This window comes from Bufo bufo, chromosome 9, assembly GCF_905171765.1.
Source record: "Bufo bufo chromosome 9, aBufBuf1.1, whole genome shotgun sequence".
Lineage (NCBI taxonomy): Eukaryota > Metazoa > Chordata > Amphibia > Anura > Bufonidae > Bufo > Bufo bufo.
Window position 1 is genome coordinate 172,884,995 of NC_053397.1, and position 20,744 is coordinate 172,905,738.

Consider the following 20,744-nt stretch of genomic DNA (forward strand, 5'->3'; position numbering starts at 1 on the left):
GGAAGGTAAGCGAGTGGATCTCCAGCCTGCCAGCGGCGATCGATCGCTGGCAGGCTGGAGATGCGATTTTTTTAACCCCTAACAGGTATATTAGACGCTGTTTTGATAACAGCATCTAATATACCTGGTCCTCTGGTGGTCCCTTTTGCTTGGATCGACCACCAGAGGACACAGGCAGCTCAGTAATAAGTAGCACCAAACACCACTACACTACACCCCCCCCTGTCACTTATTAACCCCTGATCACCCCATATAGACTCCCTGATCACCCCCCTGTCATTGATCACCCCCCCTGTAAGGCTCCATTCAGACGTCCGTATGTTTTTTACGGATCCACGGATACATGGATTGGATCCGCAAAACACATACGGACATCTGAATGGAGCCGTACAGGGGGGTGATCAATGACAGGGGGGTGATCACCCCATATAGACTACCTGATCACCCCCCTGTCATTGCTCACCCCCCTGTAGGGCTCCATTCAGACGGCCAAATGTTTTTTACGGATCCACGGATACATGGATCGGATCCGCAAAACACATACGGACATCTGAATGGAGCCTTACAGGGGGGTGATCAATGACAGGGGGGTGATCACCCCATATAGACTCCCTGATCACCCCCCTGTCATTGATCACCCCCCTGTAAGGCTCCATTCAGACTTTTTTGGCCCAAGTTAGCGGAAATTTTTTATTTATTTATTTTTTTGTTTGTTTTTTCTTACAAAGTCTCATACTCCACTAACTTGTGTCAAAAAATAAAATCTCACATGAACTCACGGAATCCAAATGCGTAAAAATTTTTAGACATTTATATTCCAGACTTCTTCTCACGCTTTAGGGCCCCTAAAATGCCAGGGCAGTATAAATACCCCACATGTGACCCCATTTCGGAAAGAAGAGACCCCAAGGTATTCCGTGATGGGGCATATTGAGTCCATGAAAGATTGAAATTTTTGTCCCAAGTTAGCGGAAAGGGAGACTTTGTGAGAAAAAACAAAAAAAAAATAACAATTTCCGCTAACTTGTGCCAAAAAAAATATATTTCTATAAACTCGCCATGCCCCTCATTGAATACCTTGGGGTGTCTTCTTTCCAAAATGGGGTCACATGTGGGGTATTTATACTGCCCTGGCATTTTAGGGGCCCTAAAGCATGAGAAGAAGTCTGAGATCCAAATGTCTAAAAATGCCCTCATAAAAGGAATTTGGGCCCCTTTGCGCATCTAGGCTGCAAAAAAGTGTCACACATGTGGTATCGCCGTACTCGGTGGAAGTTGTGCAATGTGTTTTGGGGTGTCATTTTACATCTACCCATGCTGGGTGAGAAATATCTTGGTCAAATGCCAACTTTGTATAAAAAAATGGGAAAAGTTATCTTTTGCCGAGATATTTCTCTCACCTAGCATGGGTATATGTAAAATGACACCCCAAAACACATTGCCCAACTTCTCCTGAGTACGGCGATACCACATGTGTGACACTTTTTTGCAGCCTAGGTGGGCAAAGGGGCCCACATTCCAAAGAGCACCTTTCGGAATTCACCGGCCATTTTTTACAGATTTTGATTTCAAACTACTTACCACACATTAGGGCACCTAGAATGCCAGGGCAGTATAACTACCCCACAAGTGACCCCATTTTGGAAAGAAGACACCCCAAGGTATTTCGTGATGGGCATAGTGAGTTTTTATTTTTTGTCACAAGTTAGTGGAATATGAGACTTTGTAAGAAAAAAAAAAGTAAAATAATCACCCTTTTTTTCCGCTAACTTGTGACAAAAAATAAAAAGTTCTATGAACTCACTATGCCCATCAGCAAATACCTTAGGGTGTCTACTTTCCGAAATGGGGTCATTTGTGGGGTGTTTGTACTGTCTGGGCATTGTAGAACCTCAGGAAACATGACAGGTGCTCAGAAAGTCAGAGCTGCTTCAAAAAGCGGAAATTCACATTTTTGTACCATAGTTTGTAAACGCCATAACTTTTACCCAAACCATTTTTTTTTACCCAAACATTTTTTTTTTTAAAGACATGTAGAACAATAAATTTAGAGAAAAATTTATATATGGATGTCGTTTTTTTTTGCAAAATTTTACAACTGAAAGTGAAAAATGTCATTTTTTTGCAAAAAAAACTTTAAATTTCTATTAATAACAAAAAAAGTAAAAATGTCAGCAGCAATGAAATACCACCAAATGAAAGCTCTATTAGTGAGAAGAAAAGGAGGTAAAATTCATTTGGGTGGTAAGTTGCATGACCGAGTAATAAACGGTGAAAGTAGTGTAGTGCAGAAGTGTAAAAAGTGGCCTGGTCATTAAGGGTGTTTAAGCTAGGGGGGCTGAGGTGGTTAAAATGGGACCTCCACAGCAGCCTGTCCCTTTTAACAGTGAGTTTTACAGCACCCCACTCCTTTGACAGTGACCTCCTCAGGGGCCTTCCCCCTTAACAGTAACCTCCACAGTAACCCGCTGCCTTAACAGTGACCTCACAGTATCCTGCTGCCTTAACAGTGACCTCCACAGCAGCCTGCCCCCTTAACGGTAACATCCACAGTGAATGCTTCTTTAACAGTGACCTCCATAGTGCCCGCCCCTTTAACAGTGACCTCCACACAGCACCCTACCCCTTTAACAGTGACCTCCACAGCACCCGCCCCTTTAACAGTGACCTTGACAGTGACCTCTTCAGGGGCCTGCCCCTTAACAGTAACCTCCACAGTACCCGGCTGCCTTAACAGTGACCTCACAGTATCCTGCTGCCTTAACAGTGACCTCCACAGCAGTTACCCCTTTAATAGTGGCCCCTGCCCCCTTAACAGTGACCTCCACAGCAGCCTGTCCCCTTAACGGTAACATCCACAGTGAATGCTTCTTTAACAGTGACCTCCACAGTGCCCATCCCTTTAACAGTGACCTTCATAGTGCCCGCCCCTTTAACAGTGACCTCCACATTGCCCAACCCTTTTAACAGTGACCTCCACAGTGCCCGCCTTTAACAATGACCTCCACAGCACCCGCCCCTTTAACAGTGACCTCCACACTGCTCTGCCCCTTTAACAGTGACCTCCACAGTGCCCGCCTCTTTAACAGTGTCCTCCACAGCGCCCTGCCCCTTTAATGCTAGGGTTACTTGACAACATGCGTCGCGCCACATTTTGTCTCAACAATTTTTATAATGATAGGCGATGGTAATGCCCTGCGACATGTGATGTGCTGCAACTGCGACACGACAGTCGCAAAAAATCCATCCAAGATGGATTTTTCTGCGACTGTCGCGTCGCAGTTGCAGCACGTCACATGTCGCAGTGCAACACCATAGACTATCATTATGAAAATTGTCGTGCAACATATGTAGCAGTGTAGTTGTGCCCTATGTGTAATGCAATACATGTCGTCGCATAGCCCTGGCCTAAAGCTGACCTACCGCAGTGAAGAAAAATGGATGGGTTGTTATGGAAACCTGGAGTAAAACTGTGTGTATGTGGAGACTAAGGGCCTGTGAACTTCTATTGGCTGATAAGGGACATGTGACCTTGTTTATGGCAGTTAGGATATAAAAAGAAAGACTTGCAGGCTTGTATTGGTTAATGCAGGTCATTTTTTGGGAATATCTTTCCAGGTAGCAAGGGATGTGTATACCAAGTTTCGTTAAAATCGATGGTTGCTTCTTTATATATAGATAGATATGTGTTTTATATTAGTCTAGGTTTCTATATACCAAAGCTATAGCCAGGTTTACTGAAACAAGTACCTATTATTTACTATGAGAAAGGGCAAACTTGGTGCCCGAAACATGTACAGTGAGTGGAGTGGTGTGTACCTGCACAGGATTATATAGTGAACATATTAAAGCTGGCATTTTTCTCCTTTATATGCATCACAAAGTGAGTCTGCAGTGATTCTGCGCATCCAAAAAAAAAAAAGACCATAAAGGTGAATGGAGGGTCCTGGGAGTTGTAGTTTCAGAGCAGCTGGAGTGTTGCTTTTCCCTGGTCAGTTTATATTTTCAGTAAGCAGTGTATACTATAGGACGTTTTTATTTTTAGTAAGCAGTATATACTGTATAGCAAGTTTTATTTTTCCAGCAAGCAGTGTATACTATAGGAAGTTTATATTTTCAGTAAGCAATGTATACTGTATAGGAAGTTTATATTTTCAGTAAGCAGTGTATACTGTTTAGGATGTATACTATAGGAAGTTTATATTTTTAGTAAGCAGTGTATACTTTTTAGGATGTATACTATAGGAAGTTTATATTTTTAGTAAGTGTATACTGTATAGGAAGTTTATATTTTTAGTAAGCAGTGTATACTGTATAGGAAGTTTATATTTTTAGTAAGCAGTGTATACTGTTTAGGATGTATACTATAGAAAGTTCATATTTTTAGTAGGCAGTGTATACTGTTTAGGATGTATACTATAGGAAGTTTATATTTTTAGTAAGCAGTGTATACTGTTTAGGATGTATACTATAGGAAGTTTATATTTTTAGTAAGTGTATACTGTATAGGAAGTTTATATTTTCAGTAAGCAGTGTATACTGTATAGGAAGTTTATATTTTCAGTAAGCAGTGTATACTGTATAGGAAGTTTATATTTTCAGTAAGCAGTGTATACTGTATAGGAAGTTTATATTTTCAATAAGCAGTGTATACTGTATAGGAAGTTTATATTTTCAGTAAGCAGTGTATACTCTATAGGAAGTTTATATTTTCAATAAGCAGTGTATACTGTATAGGAAGTTTATACACTGCTCAAAAAAATAAAGGGAACACTTAAACACAATGTAACTCCAAGTCAATCACACTTCTGTGAAATCAAACTGTCCACTTAGGAAGCAACACTGAGTGACAATCAATTTCACATGTTGTTGTGCAAATGGGATAGACAACAGGTGGAAATTATAGGCAATTAGCAAGACACCCCCAATAAAGGAGTGGTTCTGCAGGTGGTAACCACAGACCACTTCTCAGTTCCTATGCTTCCTGGCTGATGTTTTGGTCACTTTTGAATGCTGGCGGTGCTTTCACTCTAGTGGTAGCATGAGACGGAGTCTACAACCCACACAAGTGGCTCAGGTAGTGCAGCTTATCCAGGATGGCACATCAATGCGAGCTGTGGCAAGAAGGTTTGCTGTGTCTGTCAGCGTAGTGTCCAGAGCATGGAGGCGCTACCAGGAGACAGGCCAGTACATCAGGAGACGTGGAGGAGGCCGTAGGAGGGCAACAACCCAGCAGCAGGACCGCTACCTCCGCCTTTGTGCAAGGAGGAACAGGAGGAGCATTGCCAGAGCCCTGCAAAATGACCTCCAGCAGGCCACAAATGTGTATGTGTCTGCTCAAACGGTCAGAAACAGACTCCATGAGGGTGATATGAGGGCCCGACGTCCACAGGTGGGGGTTGTGCTTACAGCCCAACACCGTGCAGGACGTTTGGCATTTGCCAGAGAACACCAAGATTGGCAAATTCGCCACTGGCGCCCTGTGCTCTACACAGATAAAAGCAGGTTCACACTGAGCAGATGTGACAGAGTCTGGAGACGCCGTGGAGAACGTTCTGCTGCCTGCAACATCCTCCAGCATGACCGGTTTGGCATTGGGTCAGTAATGGTGTGGGGTGGCCTTTCTTTAGAGGGCCGCACAGCCCTCCATGTGCTCGCCAGAGGTAGCCTGACTGCCATTAGGTACCGAGATGAGACCCTCAGACCCCTTGTGAGACCATATGCTGGTGCGGTTGGCCCTGGGTTCCTCCTAATGCAAGACAATGCTAGACCTCATGTGGCTGGAGTGTGTCAGCAGTTCCTGCAAGACAAAGGCATTGATGCTATGGACTGGCCCGCCCGTTTGTCACGGATGGTGTACAGGAAACAAGACAATGCAAAATAATCTATGACTCACTGGATCCACAACTAAGGAACAAAAGGGAGACCCCTGCATGAGACCTGGCACATTCTCCCTGACTGCTCAGCCTATGCGAACACCCCAAAGGTGGATGGTCGCATATCCACGTACCTCGACTATCTAACACCTGAAGACCCTACAATAGTGAGGGGACACGACCTCCGGCTCCCTACACTAAACACGGAGGGAGTCAGGGTCACCTGAGATCCAGCAAACAGAAAATTACAAATAAATGAACAGCAATTATCTTGCAGAAGACTGGGAAATAGGAACAGCATGCACACACACTCCAGGAAGTTGTTCAAGCCGCACACTAATGCATTATGGGGAGGAATTTAAAGGGATGCAATCAGTCCAACTGCATGACAGCTGAGAGAGGCTAACGAGATGAGGAACTGAAAACTAAAACAATGAAAACTCAAGGAGGAGGTTCTGAAAGGCTTCTGTCAGAGCTTCTCAGCTGTCTGGTTGTGACAGTACCCCTCCCTCTACGAGTGGACTCCGGACACTCAGAGCCCACCTTCTCAGGATGGGACCTATGGAAAGCCCTTATGAGACGAGTGGCCTTAATGTCCGTCACTGGGACCCACATCCTCTCCTCAGGACCATAACCCTCCCAATGAACGAGGTACTGGAGAGAACCGTGGACAAGACGAGAATCCACAATCCTAGAGACCTGAAATTCAAGATTCCCATCAACCATAATCGGAGGAGGAGGCAAAGGCGAGGGTACAATGGGTTGAACATAAGGTTTCAATAAGGACTTATGAAAAACATTATGGATCTTCCAAGTCTGAGGAAGATCAAGACGGTAGGCAACAGGATCAAGACGAGAATCCACAATCCTAGAGACCTGAAATTCAAGATTCCCATCAACCATAATCGGAGGAGGAGGCAAAGGCGAGGGTACAATGGGTTGAACATAAGGTTTCAATAAGGACTTATGAAAAACATTATGGATCTTCCAAGTCTGAGGAAGATCAAGACGGTAGGCAACAGGATTGATGACAGACAGGATCTTGTAAGGCCCAATAAACCTAGGACCCAACTTCCAGGAGGGAACCTTCAATTTGATATTCTTGGTAGACAACCACACCAGATCACCAACATTCAGGTCCGGACCAGGCACACGTCTCTTATCTGCCACACGCTTATATCTCTCACTCATGCTCTTTAGATTATCCTGAATCTTTTGCCAAATAGATGAACAAGACGAGGAGAATCTGTCCTCATCAGGTAAACCAGAAGACCCCTCTCCCGAGAAAGTCCCAAACTGTGGATGAAACCCATATGCACCACAAAATGGTGACTTATCAGAGGACTCCTGACGACGGTTATTTAAAGCAAACTCAGCAAGGGACAAAAAAGAACACCAATCCTCCTGATTCTTCGCCACAAAACAGTGCAGATATGTCTCCAGATTCTGATTGACGCGCTCTGTCTGGCCATTCGACTGCGGGTGGAAAGCAGAAGAGAATGACAACCGAACCCCCAAGCGAGAACAGAAAGCCTTCCAGAATCTGGAAACAAACTGCGTGCCCCTATCAGAGACTATGTCTGAAGGAATACCATGCAATTTGACAATGTGGTCAATAAATGCCTGCGCCAGCGTCTTAGCATTGGGCAAACCAGGAAAAGGGATGAAATGCACCATTTTGCTAAAACGGTCCACCACCACCAGAATCACAGTCTTCCCCGAGGAATGAGGCAGGTCCGTTATGAAGTCCATGGACAGATGTGTCCAAGGACGGGAAGGAATGGGTAAGGGAAGGAGAGGACCTGATGGCCGTGAATGAGGGACTTTGGCACAAGCGCAAGTCTCGCAGGCTGCCACAAAACCCTCAACCGACTTACGAAGCGCAGGCCACCAGAATCTCCGAGCGATGAGATCCAGTGTGGCTCTTGCCCCCGGGTGCCCAGCAAGGACCGTATCGTGGTGTTCCTTAAAAATCTTGTGTCTCAAAGCGAGAGGCACAAACAACCTCCCAGGAGGACAAAGATCAGGAGCCTCTGACTGGGCTGCCTGCACCTCTGCCTCCAATTCAGGAAAAAGAGCAGAGACCACCACACCTTCAGCCAAAATGGGACCCGGGTCTTCAAAATTCCCACCTCCCGGAAAACAACGTGACAGGGCATCTGCCTTCACATTCTTAACCCCAGGGCGGAACGTGACAACAAAATTAAACTTTGAAAAGAACAAAGACCATCTGGCCTGTCTCGGGTTCAGACGCTTGGCTGACTCCAAGTAGGCCAGATTTTTATGGTCAGTAAACACGGTAATAGGGTGTCTGGCTCCCTCTAGCCAATGGCGCCATTCCTCAAAAGCCAACTTGATGGCCAACAATTCCCTATCTCCCACATCGTAATTTCTCTCTGCGGAGGAGAGTTTCTTCGAGAAAAAGGCACACGGTCGCCATTTGGCAGGAGAGGAACCCTGAGACAAGACCGCACCCACACCTACCTCAGAAGCATCAACCTCAACTATGAAGGGTAAAGAAATATCAGGTTGTACCGGGATGGGAGCGGAAGCAAAACTCTCCTTGATATTAGAAAAGGCCTTACGCGCCTCTACCGACCAGGAAGAAAAATCTACCCCCTTTCTGGTCATATCAGTGAGTGGTTTAACAACAGAGGAATAATTCAAAATAAACTTCCTGTAATAATTGGCAAAGCCCAAAAATGCATCAGCGCCTTCTGATTCTCAGGAAGCTCCCACTCAAGCACAGCGCGGACCTTCTCGGGGTCCATGCGAAAACTAGAAGCGGAGAGAAGAAACCGCAGAAATTGAATTTCTGGAACCGCAAACACACATTTTTCCAGTTTCGCGTATAATTTATTCTCCCGCAGGATAAGCAAGACCTGACGTAAGTGTTCCTTATGAGTTTTGAAATCAGGAGAAAAAATCAAAATGTCATCCAAATACACTAATACAAATTTTCCCATTAAATGATAAAAAATGCTGTTCACGAAATGCTGAAAAACGGCTGGGGCATTCATCAAACCAAAAGGCATAACCAAATTCTCAAAATGGCCCTCAGGGGTATTGAAGGCCGTCTTCCATTCGTCTCCTTCTCCTACCCTGACCAGGTTGTAAGCCCCTCTTAGGTCTAATTTGGAAAAGACTTTAGCCCCAACAACCTGGTTAAACAGGTCCGGGATCAGAGGAAGCGGATAAGGGTCACGAATAGTGATACTGTTCAGCTCCCTGAAATCCAGACAGGGTCTTAAAGAACCATCTTTTTTCTTAACAAAGAAAAAACCAGCGGCAACAGGTGACTTCGAGGGTCGTATGTGTCCTTCTCTCAGACTCTCAGAGATATAAGCACGCATAGCGACCCTCTCAGGTTGGGAAAGATTGTATAAACGAGATTTAGGCAGCTTGGCGCCTGGGATGAGATTAATAGGGCAATCGTACTCCGTGTGCGGGGGCAAATCCTGAACTCCACTCTCAGAGAAGACATCCGAAAATTCAGAGAGGAAAGGTGGTACAGTCTTAGTAGAAACCTCAGAAACAGATGTCGTGAGGCAATTCTCTCTGCAAAAGTCACTCCAACCATTTATTTGCCTTGCTTGCCAATCAATGGTGGGGTTATGTTTAGTGAGCCAGGGTAGCCCCAACACTAGAGAAGTAGGCAAACCGCTAAGGACGAAACATGACACATCCTCAACATGAGCATCACTCACAATTAAACGGATATTGTGAACTATGCCCTTTAATGATTTCTGAGAAAGTGGAGCGGAATCAATAGCAAAAACAGGAATATCCTTTCCCAAAGTGCATACCTGGAAACCATGAGTTATTGCAAATTGACTATCAATGAGATTGACAGCTGCTCCACTATCCACAAAAATCTCTCAAAAAATGCTCTTGCTCTCTAGCGCCACCCTAGCAGGCAGGACAAAACGGGAACTACAAGCAAACGGAAAACCTTCAATTTCCGCCTCAAACCTGCCAATAGTAACAGACGGAACATATTTAAAAGATTTTTTTCCTTTTTGTTTCTTTATTACTCCCAGAAAACTGCCTGTATCTCCTAGAGGGACAAACATTTGCCAAATGATTTATACCTCCACAACAAAAACAAACCCTCCCATGCGGGCTGAATCTTCTATTGTCAGAGGCAATCAACCCCAGCTGCATGGGCTCCTGCTCAGAAGGGGCAGACAGCGACTGAGACCCCTGCGCACAGAATGAGACCGCTGCACTGTCCCGGGACTGAGTATGACAGGAAGGAGAGATCTCTCCTCTCTCTCTAAGACGCCTGTCAATACGAACGGCCTGAGACATAGCAGAATCCAAGGAGGTAGGTCTCTCATGAAAGGCAAATGCATCTTTCAATCCCTCTGAAAGACCATGGCAAAATTGACTTCGGAGTGCAGCATCATTCCAACCAGTATCTGCTGCCCATCTCCGAAATTCTGAGCAGTATGTCTCTGCGGATTGTTTACCCTGGCATAACAGACGTAGTCTAGACTCAGCCAGAGCAATACGATTCGGATCATCATATATCTGACCCAGGGCTAAAAAGAATTCATCCACTGAACAGAGGGGCCGTGCCCCCTCCGGCAGCGAAAAGGCCCAGGACTGAGAGTTATCCCTGAGCAGCGATATAATGATCCCCACCCTCCGTTCCTCATCACCAGAGGAATGGGGAAGAAGGCGAAAATGGAGTTTGCAAGCCTCTCTAAAACGCACAAAATTCTCACTACCCCCAGAGAACGCATCCGGGAGCGAGATCTTAGGCTCAGAACAAACTCCATGAACGCAAGCTGAAACTGTCACTTGAAACTGAGAAAAAGTCTTACGGAGATCAGCTACCTCCAATAAAAGACCCTGGAAGCGGTCAGCCAAAAGTGAAACCGGATCCATGCTTGAGACGGTTTTGGCGGCTTATAATGTCACGGATGGTGTACAGGAAACAAGACAATGCAAAATAATCTATGACTCACTGGATCCACAACTAAGGAACAAAAGGGAGACCCCTGCATGAGACCTGGCACACTCTCCCTGACTGCTCAGCCTATGCGAACACCCCAAAGGTGGATGGTCGCATATCCACGTACCTCGACTATCTAACACCTGAAGACCCTACAATAGTGAGGGGACACGACCACCCGCTCCCTACACTAGACACGGAGGGAGTCAGAGTCACCTGAGATCCAGCAAACAGAAAATCACAAATAAATGAACAGAACTTATCTTGCAGAAGACTGGTAAATAGGAACAGCATGCACACACACTCCAGGAAGTTGTATAAGCCGCACACTAATGCATTATGGGGAGGAATTTAAAGGGATGCAATCAGTCCAACTGCATGACAGCTGAGAGAGGCTGAGGAATGAGGAACTAAAAACAAAACAAAGAAAACTCAAGGAGGAGGTTCTGAAAGGCTTCTGTCAGAGCTTCTCAGCTGTCTGGTTGTGACACCGTTCCCCAGACCTGAATCCAATTGAGCACATCTGGGACATTATGTCTCGCTCTATCCACCAACGTCACGTTGCACCACAGACTGTCCAGGAGTTGGCAGATGCTTTAGTCCAGGTCTGGGAGGAGATCCCTCAGGAGACCATCCGCCACCTCATCAGGAGCATGCACAAGCGTTGTAGGGAGGTCATACAGGCACGTGGAGGCCACACACACTACTGAGCCTCATTTTGACTTGTTTTAAGGACATTACATCAAAGTTGGATCAGCCTGTAGTGTGTTTTTCCACTTTAATTTTGAGTGTGACTCCAAATCCAGACCTCCATGGGTTAAAAAATTTGATTTCCATTTTTTTTTTTTTGTGTGATTTTGTTGTCAGCACATTCAACTATGTAAAGAACAAAGTATTTCAGAAAAATATTTAATTAATTCAGATCTAGGATGTGTTATTTTTGTGCTCCCTTTATTTTTTTGAGTAAGCAGTGTATACTGTATAGGAAGTTTATATTTTCAGTAAGCAGTGTATACTGTATAGGAAGTTTATATTTTCAATAAGCAGTGTATACTGTATAGGAAGTTTATATTTTCAATAAGCAGTGTATACTGTATAGGAAGTTTATATTTTCAGTAAGCAGTGTATACTGTATAGGAAGTTTATATTTTCAGTAAGCAGTGTATACTGTATAGGAAGTTTATATTTTCCGTAAGCAGTGTATACTGTATAGGAAGTTTATATTTTCAGTAAGCAGTGTATACTGTTTAGGAAGTTTATATTTCCAGCAAGCAGTGTATACTGTGTAGGAAGTTTATAATGCTTGCAGAGTTATTCTGTCCACGATGGGGATGCAACCAAATGTAACGGAATGCATTCTGGTGCACTCCGTTCCACTCAGTTTAGTTTTGTCCCTTATGACAATGAATGGGGACAAAATGGAAGTGTTTTTCCCCGCTATTGAGATCCTATGACTGATTTCAATAGCGGAAAGGGAAAGCGCAGATGTGAAAGTAGCCTAAGTATTGTATACTGTATAGGATGCTTATATTTTTAGCAAGCAGTGTAAAGTATAATAGTAAGTTTATAATGTCTTCAAATAGTGTGTAGTGTATGGTAAGTTTATTTTTCTAGCAAGCAGTGTACACTGCGTAAGACATATTTATTTTTGGCAAAGCAGTGGATAGTCAGCACATCCTGTAAAATGAAACAAGCGCACAGATGCATGTCGCCATGTCTGAAAACACATAGGCAAACACAGGGGTGCTCTTAGCCTTTCTGCTGCCTGAGGCAAAAATTGAAACGGTGACCACTCCCCCGCCCCCCAATCCCTATGCCAAATTTTCAACCTAACCTCTTCTCTCTCTACATTACATATATCACTACAAAATTTACAGGGTAATACAGCACCACAACATCCAGTGACGTCTCCTCTGATGTAGGTGTTCTCTTTCCTCATCTTTTCACACCAAATTGCCATGATGATTGCTTTCAGCCGTGTCTCATCTCTGCAGTGTTTGACAGACATTTTAGTTTCCTACTTTTCATCATCGTCCCCAACTTCTCAACACCCCATCTTGCGGGCAGGCTCAGTTGAATCCCCCAGTGGGCCCCTGAGCAAGGTGGGCCCCTAGTCTCCCTCCCCCTGCACAAGTTGCACATAAAACAATAGACTTACTGCACTACATATATACAGTATGTCACAAAAGTGAGTACACCCCTCACATTATTGTTATTGTATGAAGTATGTATCCACTGGACTCTGGGGTCGAGTGGAGGGTGGACCATAGGCGCAAAACACAACCAGAGTTTGTTTCAAACCAATAGGTTTTTTTAATTGTTTTTGTTATCGTGACAACGCGTTTCGGGGTACTGTGGACCCCTTTTTCAAGTCTAAAAAACATGTACATACAAATTATATAAAAAGGGATAATAGTAATAATAATAGTAGTAATAATAGTATGGCCGTCAAGCTTAGATTTGGATGTAGATATAAATGGATGAATGGATACATATATACGTGAATACCATGATGTTGATAAAAAAAAAATATATAATATAATATTAATAAACAACATAATTATAAACATAAACAACTATCAATTGTAGAATATTAAATTAAAAATGTAAACATATACATATATATATACACACACACACACATAAATAAGAAGGGCGCCAGTTGGTTACGTGGCTGCTAATAAATAGCTGGTGATGAATGGCTATTTGTAGGGCGCATATAGAGTTAAACAATCTTGATATAGATTATTGTTATTGGACATTAGTATTGTTGGGGGCACTGTAGGGGCACTATTACTACTAAGTGCACTCTAGCACAGAATTGTTACTACTGGGGCGACTTTTGGGAGCACTATTATTGTATGTGGGGGGGCACCCTGGCATAGTATCAGCTTAGCACAATTATTTTGGGGGACATTATGTTTACACTATTAGTGTCGGGGACAATATTTGCTGGGCACAGTTCTTTTTTAAGGTGCTATGTGCTAATATTGAAGGGCGGACTATCTATGGGGTACTAGTATTTTCTGGGGGGCTGTTTATGCAGTATAGAGAGGGGAAGCACCCCCCAACCAGTGTCAGACTGGGGTGCCTAGGGCCCACCAGTAAAATTTATTTTGGGGGCTTACCGTACGGATACATTCAAATATTACCTGCTCACACAGCAGCAAGATGCTAACAGATGATTCAATATGGGGGTCCCAACTCCCTGCAGCAACTTTGAGAGGGTAGGTCCTGGGGAAAAGAGGATACTAGCTAGCTTTCCTCTATACCTAGAGGATAGTTTCTTTAATAATGTATCACGTTTATTTGATATGAACATAGGCTGTTGAGGTGCTATACATTAAATATACAGTATGTCACAAAAGTGAGTACACCCCTCACATTTTTGTAAATATTTTATTCTATCTTTTCATGGGACAATACTGAAGATCTGACACTTTGATACAATGTAAAGTAGTCAGTGTACAGCTTGTATAACACTGTATATACCCTATTTTGTGCCCCCAAAATAACTCAACACACAGCCATTAATGTCTAAACTGCTGGGAACAAAAGTGAATACACCCCTAAGTGAAAATTGCCAAATTAGCCATTTTCCGTCCCCGGTGTCATGTGACTCGGTGTTGCAAGGTCTCAGGTGTGAATGGGGAGCAGGTGTGTTATGTTTGGTGTTCTAGATTATTTTTAAATGGTCCATGAGACCAACTAAGCCTTTTTTATATACCATGTGCTATTGTTTAATTTAAAACAATTTGCTACATGTTAATCGTCTACTGACTAATAAAACTGTTAAAATTGTCAGCTATGTCTGAGGATACTTTGTTATATACTCACCTAAAGAATTATTAGGAACACCATACTAATACGGTGTTGGACCCCCTTTTGCCTTCAGAACTGCCTTAATTCTACGTGGCATTGATTCAACAAGGTGCTGATAGCATTCTTTAGAAATGTTGGCCCATATTGATAGGATAGCATCTTGCAGTTGATGGAGATTTGAGAGATGCACATCCAGGGCACGAAGCTCCCGTTCCACCACATCCCAAAGATGCTCTATTGGGTTGAGATCTGGTGACTGTGGGGGCCATTTTAGTACAGTGAACTCATTGTCATGTTCAAGAAACCAATTTGAAATGATTAGAGCTTTGTGACATGGTGCATTATCCTGCTGGAAGTAGCCATCAGAGGATGGAAGGATACATGTTCTCATTCTGTTTACGCCAAATTCAGACTCTACCATTTGAATGTCTCAACAGAAATCAAGACTCATCAGACCAGGCAACATTTTTCCAGTCTTCAACAGTCCAATTTTGGTGAGCTCGTGCAAATTGTAGCCTCTTTTTCCTATTTGTAGTGGAGATGAGTGGTACCGGGTGGGGTCTTCTGCTGTTGTAGCCCATCCGCCTCAAGGTTGTGCGTGTTGTGACTTCACAAATGCTTTGCTGCATACCTCGGTTGTAACGAGTGGTTATTTCAGTCAACGTTGCTCTTCTATCAGCTTGAATTAGTCGGCCCATTCTCCTCTGACCTCTAGCATCCACAAGGCATTTTTGCCCACAGGACTGCCGCATACTGGATGTTTTTCTCTTTTCACACCATTCTTTGTAAACCCTAGAAATGGTCGTGCGTGAAAATCCCAGTAACTGAGCAGATTGTGAAATACTCAGACCGGCCCGTCTGGCACCAACAACCATGCCACGCTCAAAATTGCTTAAATCACCTTTCTTTCCCATTCTGACATTCAGTTTGGAGTTCAGGAGATTGTCTTGACCAGGACCACACCCCTAAATGCATTGAAGCAACTGCCATGTGATTGGTTGACTAGATAATTGCATTAATGAGAAATAGAACAGGTGTTCCTAATAATTCTTTAGGTGAGTGTATATCAATGTTGCAACACTGTTTCACTTCACAATGTATTATACCGAAGACAGGGATGCAGCGACTCCTAGTAGCGTCTGCTACAAGCTCACTAAGCTTCTGTCCCTGCGCTAAATGCTACTTCACATACACCTTTGTTTCTTATACCCATAGTACTAGCTGCAGGTCAATGCAACCACATTAATTGCTAACCTCGATGTAGAGGCACTGTACACCAGTATACAACATCATCTGGGAATGAAAGCAGTTAAATACTTCTTAAGCACCAAAGGCACCCTATGTTTTGACCACAATGAGTTTGTGTTGTCACTCTTTACACATAATTATTTCACGTTTAACGGGAAATATTATTTGCAGATCACTGGGACAGCAATTGTCACGATTTTTGCACCAAGTTTTGCTAATTTATTTTTAGGGTGGTGGGAAGAGAGAACGGTTTACAACACGTAAACTTCACTAAGCACATTTTATTTTGGGGAGTTTATATTGATGATATTTAGATTTTTGGGAGAGCACAGAGAAACACTTTTTACAATTTGTTGACACACTAAATGATAATCAAGTAGGTCTTAAATTTACTGCCGAAATGCACAAAGAGTATTTAAATTTCCTAGACCTAAGGATTTCCCTGGAGCCTGACGGGAGAGTCAACACAGAGGTCTACAGGAAAATAACCTCAACAAATAGCCTCCTACATTGGGAGAGCTACCACCCAATGACCCTTAAAAAAGGTATCCCAGTAGGTCAATACTTACGGGCAAGACGAAATTGTTCAACTGAAGAGGCCTTTGAGTGAGAATGTAGGCTCCTGTATGAGAGATTTAGAGCAAGAGGGTACCTGAAAAAAGTACTCCATAAGGCATATACCCGAGCCAAAAATATGAGAAGGACTACCTTATTACAGGACAGAAAACAAATGAGGGAAAATGAGAATAAAAAGACGATACGCTGCATTGGAACGTATGACGTTCAACATGAGAAAGTTTGAAACATCTTGATGGATGATGAGCTGAGAGAAGTAATTTCTCCCTATCTCACCATCACATACAGAAGGGGGAAAAACCTAAAAGAAAATTTGGTTCATAGCCATTTCCAATCTAATCAGAAAGAAGTTATAACCACATAGCTAACTACGACAGGGTCATATCCCTGTGGAGACTGCATTTTTGCCATAAAATGGTACCAAAGAAAGATTTTGTCAATCCGGTAGACAACAAAAAGTACCAAATTAGAGAATATATAAATTGCAAAACAACAGGCGTTATTTATATCATCAAGTGCAGATGCCCCAAACTATATGTAGGGAAAACCATACAGCAATTAACCACCTCAGCCTCCCTAGCTTAAACACCCTTAATGACAAGGCCACTTTTTACAATTCTGCACTACACTACTTTCACCGTTTATTGCTCGGTCATGCAACTTACATGAATTTTTCCTACTTTTTTTCTCACTAATAGAGCTTTCATTTGGTGGTATTTCATTGCTGCTGACAGTTTAACTTTTTTTTGTTATTAATTGAAATTTAACAAAATTTTTGCAAAAAAATGAAAATTTTCACTTTCAGTTGTAAATTTTTTTTAAAAAAACGACATATATAAATTTTTCTCTAAATTTATTGTTCTACATGTCTTTTGATAAAAATAAAAAGTTTGGGTAAAAAAAAATAATTTGGGGGTAAAAGTTATAGCGTTTGCAAACTATGGTACAAAAATGTGAATTTCCGCTTTTTGAAGCAGCTCTGACTTTCTGAGCACCTGTCATGTTTCCTGAGGTTCTACAATGCCCAGACAGTAGAAAAACCCCACAAATAACCCCATTTCGGAAAGTAGACACCCTAAGGTATTCGCTGATGGGCATAGTGAGTTCATAGAACTTTTTATTTTTTGTCACAAGTTAGCGGAAAATGATTATTTATTTATTTATTTTTATTTTTTTACCTTACAAAGTCTCATATTCCACTAACTTGTGACAAAAAATTAAAAATTCCATGAACTCACTAGGCCCATCACGAAATACCTTGGGGTGTCTTCTTTCCAAAATGGGGTCACTTGTGGGGTAGTTATACTGCCCTGGCATTTTAGGGGCCCTAATGTGTGGGAAGTAGTTTGAAATCAAAATGTGTAAAAAAATGGCCGGTGAAATCCTAAAGGTGCTCTTTGGAATGTGGGCCCCTTTGCCCACCTAGGCTGCAAAAAAGTGTCACACATGTGGTATCGCCGTACTCAGGAGAAGTTGGGAAATGTGTTTTGTGGTGTCCTTTTACATATACCGATGCTGGGTGAGATAAATATCTCGGTCAAATGCCAACTTTGTATAAAAAAATGGGAAAAGTTGTCTTTTGCCGAGATATACCCCACAAGTGACCCCATTTTGGAAAGAAGACACCCCAAGGTATTTCGTGATGGGCATAGTGAGTTCATGGAAGTTTTAATTTTTTGTCACAAGTTAGTGGAATAAGAGACTTTGTAAGAAAAAAAATAAAAGAAAAAAATCATCATTTTTGACCATGACATCTAAGTGGTTAGAGAGAAGGAGGAAGCTTCCTCCCTCACCCCATTGACTCCCTGGTAGATTGAGGAATAACAATGGGCCCGGCCTGCCAAGTATGGATGCGACTTGCCCCTGCCTTATTTCAATAACTGACATAATATAGAAATATTGCAGTCTATATGGGTGATCAAAGGATCGCAAGCCCTCCAGTGGAATATGGAAAAAAGTTGGGGGGAAAAAAGGTGAAAAAAAAAAAAGTTGGGTTTTGTTTCACATCTGCGTTTAAGCAGATCCAGCAGGCTGTACCGGCTGGGAACAGCCTGCCGGATCGATCATTGCCGTGCGCTGCTGGAATTCCGTCCAGCAGAGGTCCGGCCGCAACCTAGCAAATATGCCAAGGAGCCGCTTAACGCAGATGTAAGACTAGCCTTACAAACGCCTTTTTGTTTACACAAAATAATATATTAATATATATCCCACTCCTTGACTGGTTCCCTTGTTAAACTAATATTATAACAATGTAATTTTCTTATTCACTTTGTCAGTGGTTTTAAAAGTTTGACTGATTGGTGAACATGTGTTGTGCAACATTTTTTGATAGTCAATGGTTTCCAACAGCAACATGCTGCAGCTGTGATGTGACAGTTGCAAAAAAATCCATCCAAGTTTAATTTTTGTGCGACACCTTTGACATTACAGAAAATGTTACGCAACTTTTCTGCGACAAAAAGTAGCTTCACACTTTTTTGTCACGTGACACGTGTTGCCGTTTATCCATAGAGTTAATATATGGTATCTTTTCCAATTTCTTTTTACAGCTGAAAAGTAAACGTTGTGATGATAGGAAAATACTAATAGCTGAATCCGATTGCATGTCATGTGCTGTATCTGTGAAGTACTCATGTCCTAAAGGTTCGATGAAAAAAACATATGGAAGAGGAAAGGCTGGATGCAGGTAAGAATTTTAGTGCAATTTTTACTAAATCTACTATAAATATTAGAAAACTTTTATTGGTTCCCAGTCTTTTGTGTCCATTAGGCCCCTTTCACACGAGCGAGTTCCACGCATTGGACTCTTGTTGGATATCTTATAACCAGTTGCCTTACCCTTTTCTCGTATCAGAGTGAAAGGGAGTTGAAGCAGATTTACTGAATATAACATTAACAGAGCTGCTGACCAACACTTTGAATGAGCAGAGGAGCAGCCAGGCTTATACAACAAAGAAAGAAGCTGAACGGACCTGCTAAAGTTCCGGTCCAGCGCTGTAGGTCGAATCACCAAGGATTTTGATCCTTGTTGGTCTGGAAGGTGATGAACCATTTGCTGCCCTTAGCTGTCGCAAGTGTCACCAATGGGTTTCTATGGCATTCGCATGCCTAACGAGGGTCCCTAAGTCTGCCATCTCTAAACCCCCCACCAAAAGCAGGGTGTAATAGGATGCCTGTCTGTTTTTGCTGACAGCCATAATACAGAAGCATTAAATTGTATTATTTCAGCCAAACACTTGATTGAGTTTTTCACTGAGAAAAAAAAAAAGTTTAACAAACAACCAGTAAAGTTTTTTGAAAATTTTGGATATCCCCATGTTTATAACAACACAAACTGTGAAATCAACATGTTATTTATCCTGTACAGTGAACCTGCAAAAAAATGTCAGAAATAGTATTTTTTGTTTATCGTGTCCTCACAGAAAACTAAATAAAAAATGTTAAAAAAGTTGTATGTATCACAATATGGTACAGGGCAGGCTGTCAACAGAAAATGTTAAATGGCATCCATCAGCAGATTTGTCCCTATGACACTGGCTGCTGAAGACATCTGTGTTGGTTCCATGTACATATGTTCCCGCACTGCTGAGAAAAATTATGTTTTAATATATGCAAATGAGCCTCTAAGAGCAATGGGGGCGTTGCTGTTAGGGTACTTTCACACTAGTGTTTTTTTCTTTTCCGGCATAGAGTTCCGTCCTAGGGGCTCTATACCGGAAAAGAACGGATCAGTTTTATCCTAATGCATTCAGTTTTTTTGGCCGGAGATAAAACCGTAGCATGCTGCGGTATTATCTCTGTCCTGATCAGTCAAAATGACTGAACTGAAGACATCCTGATCCATCCTGAACGGGTTGCTCTCCATTCAGAATGCATGGGGATAAAACTGATCAGTTCTTTTCCGGTATAGAGCCCCTAGGACGGAACTCTATGCCGGAAAAGAAAAACGCTAGTGTGAAAGTACCCTGACACCGGAAAAACTGATCCAGTATTGCAATGCATTTTTCAGACTGATCAGGCATTTTTCAGACTTTAAGGGATCCTGCATGGGGATCCTGATAAGTCTAAAAAATGCCCGATCAGTCAGAAAAAATGACATGCGTTTTTATACAGTTTGCCTAATCAGGCAGGCAGTTCAGGCAATGGAACTGCCTGCCGGAATCAAACAACGCAAGTGTGAAAGTACTCCTAGAGGTTCTGCTCTCACTCTCTGCAACTGCTGTGACCTCTGCACTGTGATTGACGGGACTAGACAGTGTAAA

The 20,744-nt window shown here is 42.6% G+C and overlaps 1 protein-coding gene across 1 annotated transcript in view; it reads left to right on the top strand.

Annotated features, from left to right (window-relative positions):
- STAB1 (stabilin 1) overlaps positions 1-20,744 on the top strand; it is a 382,691-nt gene that overhangs the window by 25,467 nt on the left and 336,480 nt on the right. Inside the window, exon 2 of the mRNA XM_040408846.1 lies at positions 19,032-19,168. Within this exon, the coding sequence (XP_040264780.1) occupies positions 19,032-19,168 (137 nt within the window). The remainder of the gene's footprint in view (positions 1-19,031; positions 19,169-20,744) is intronic.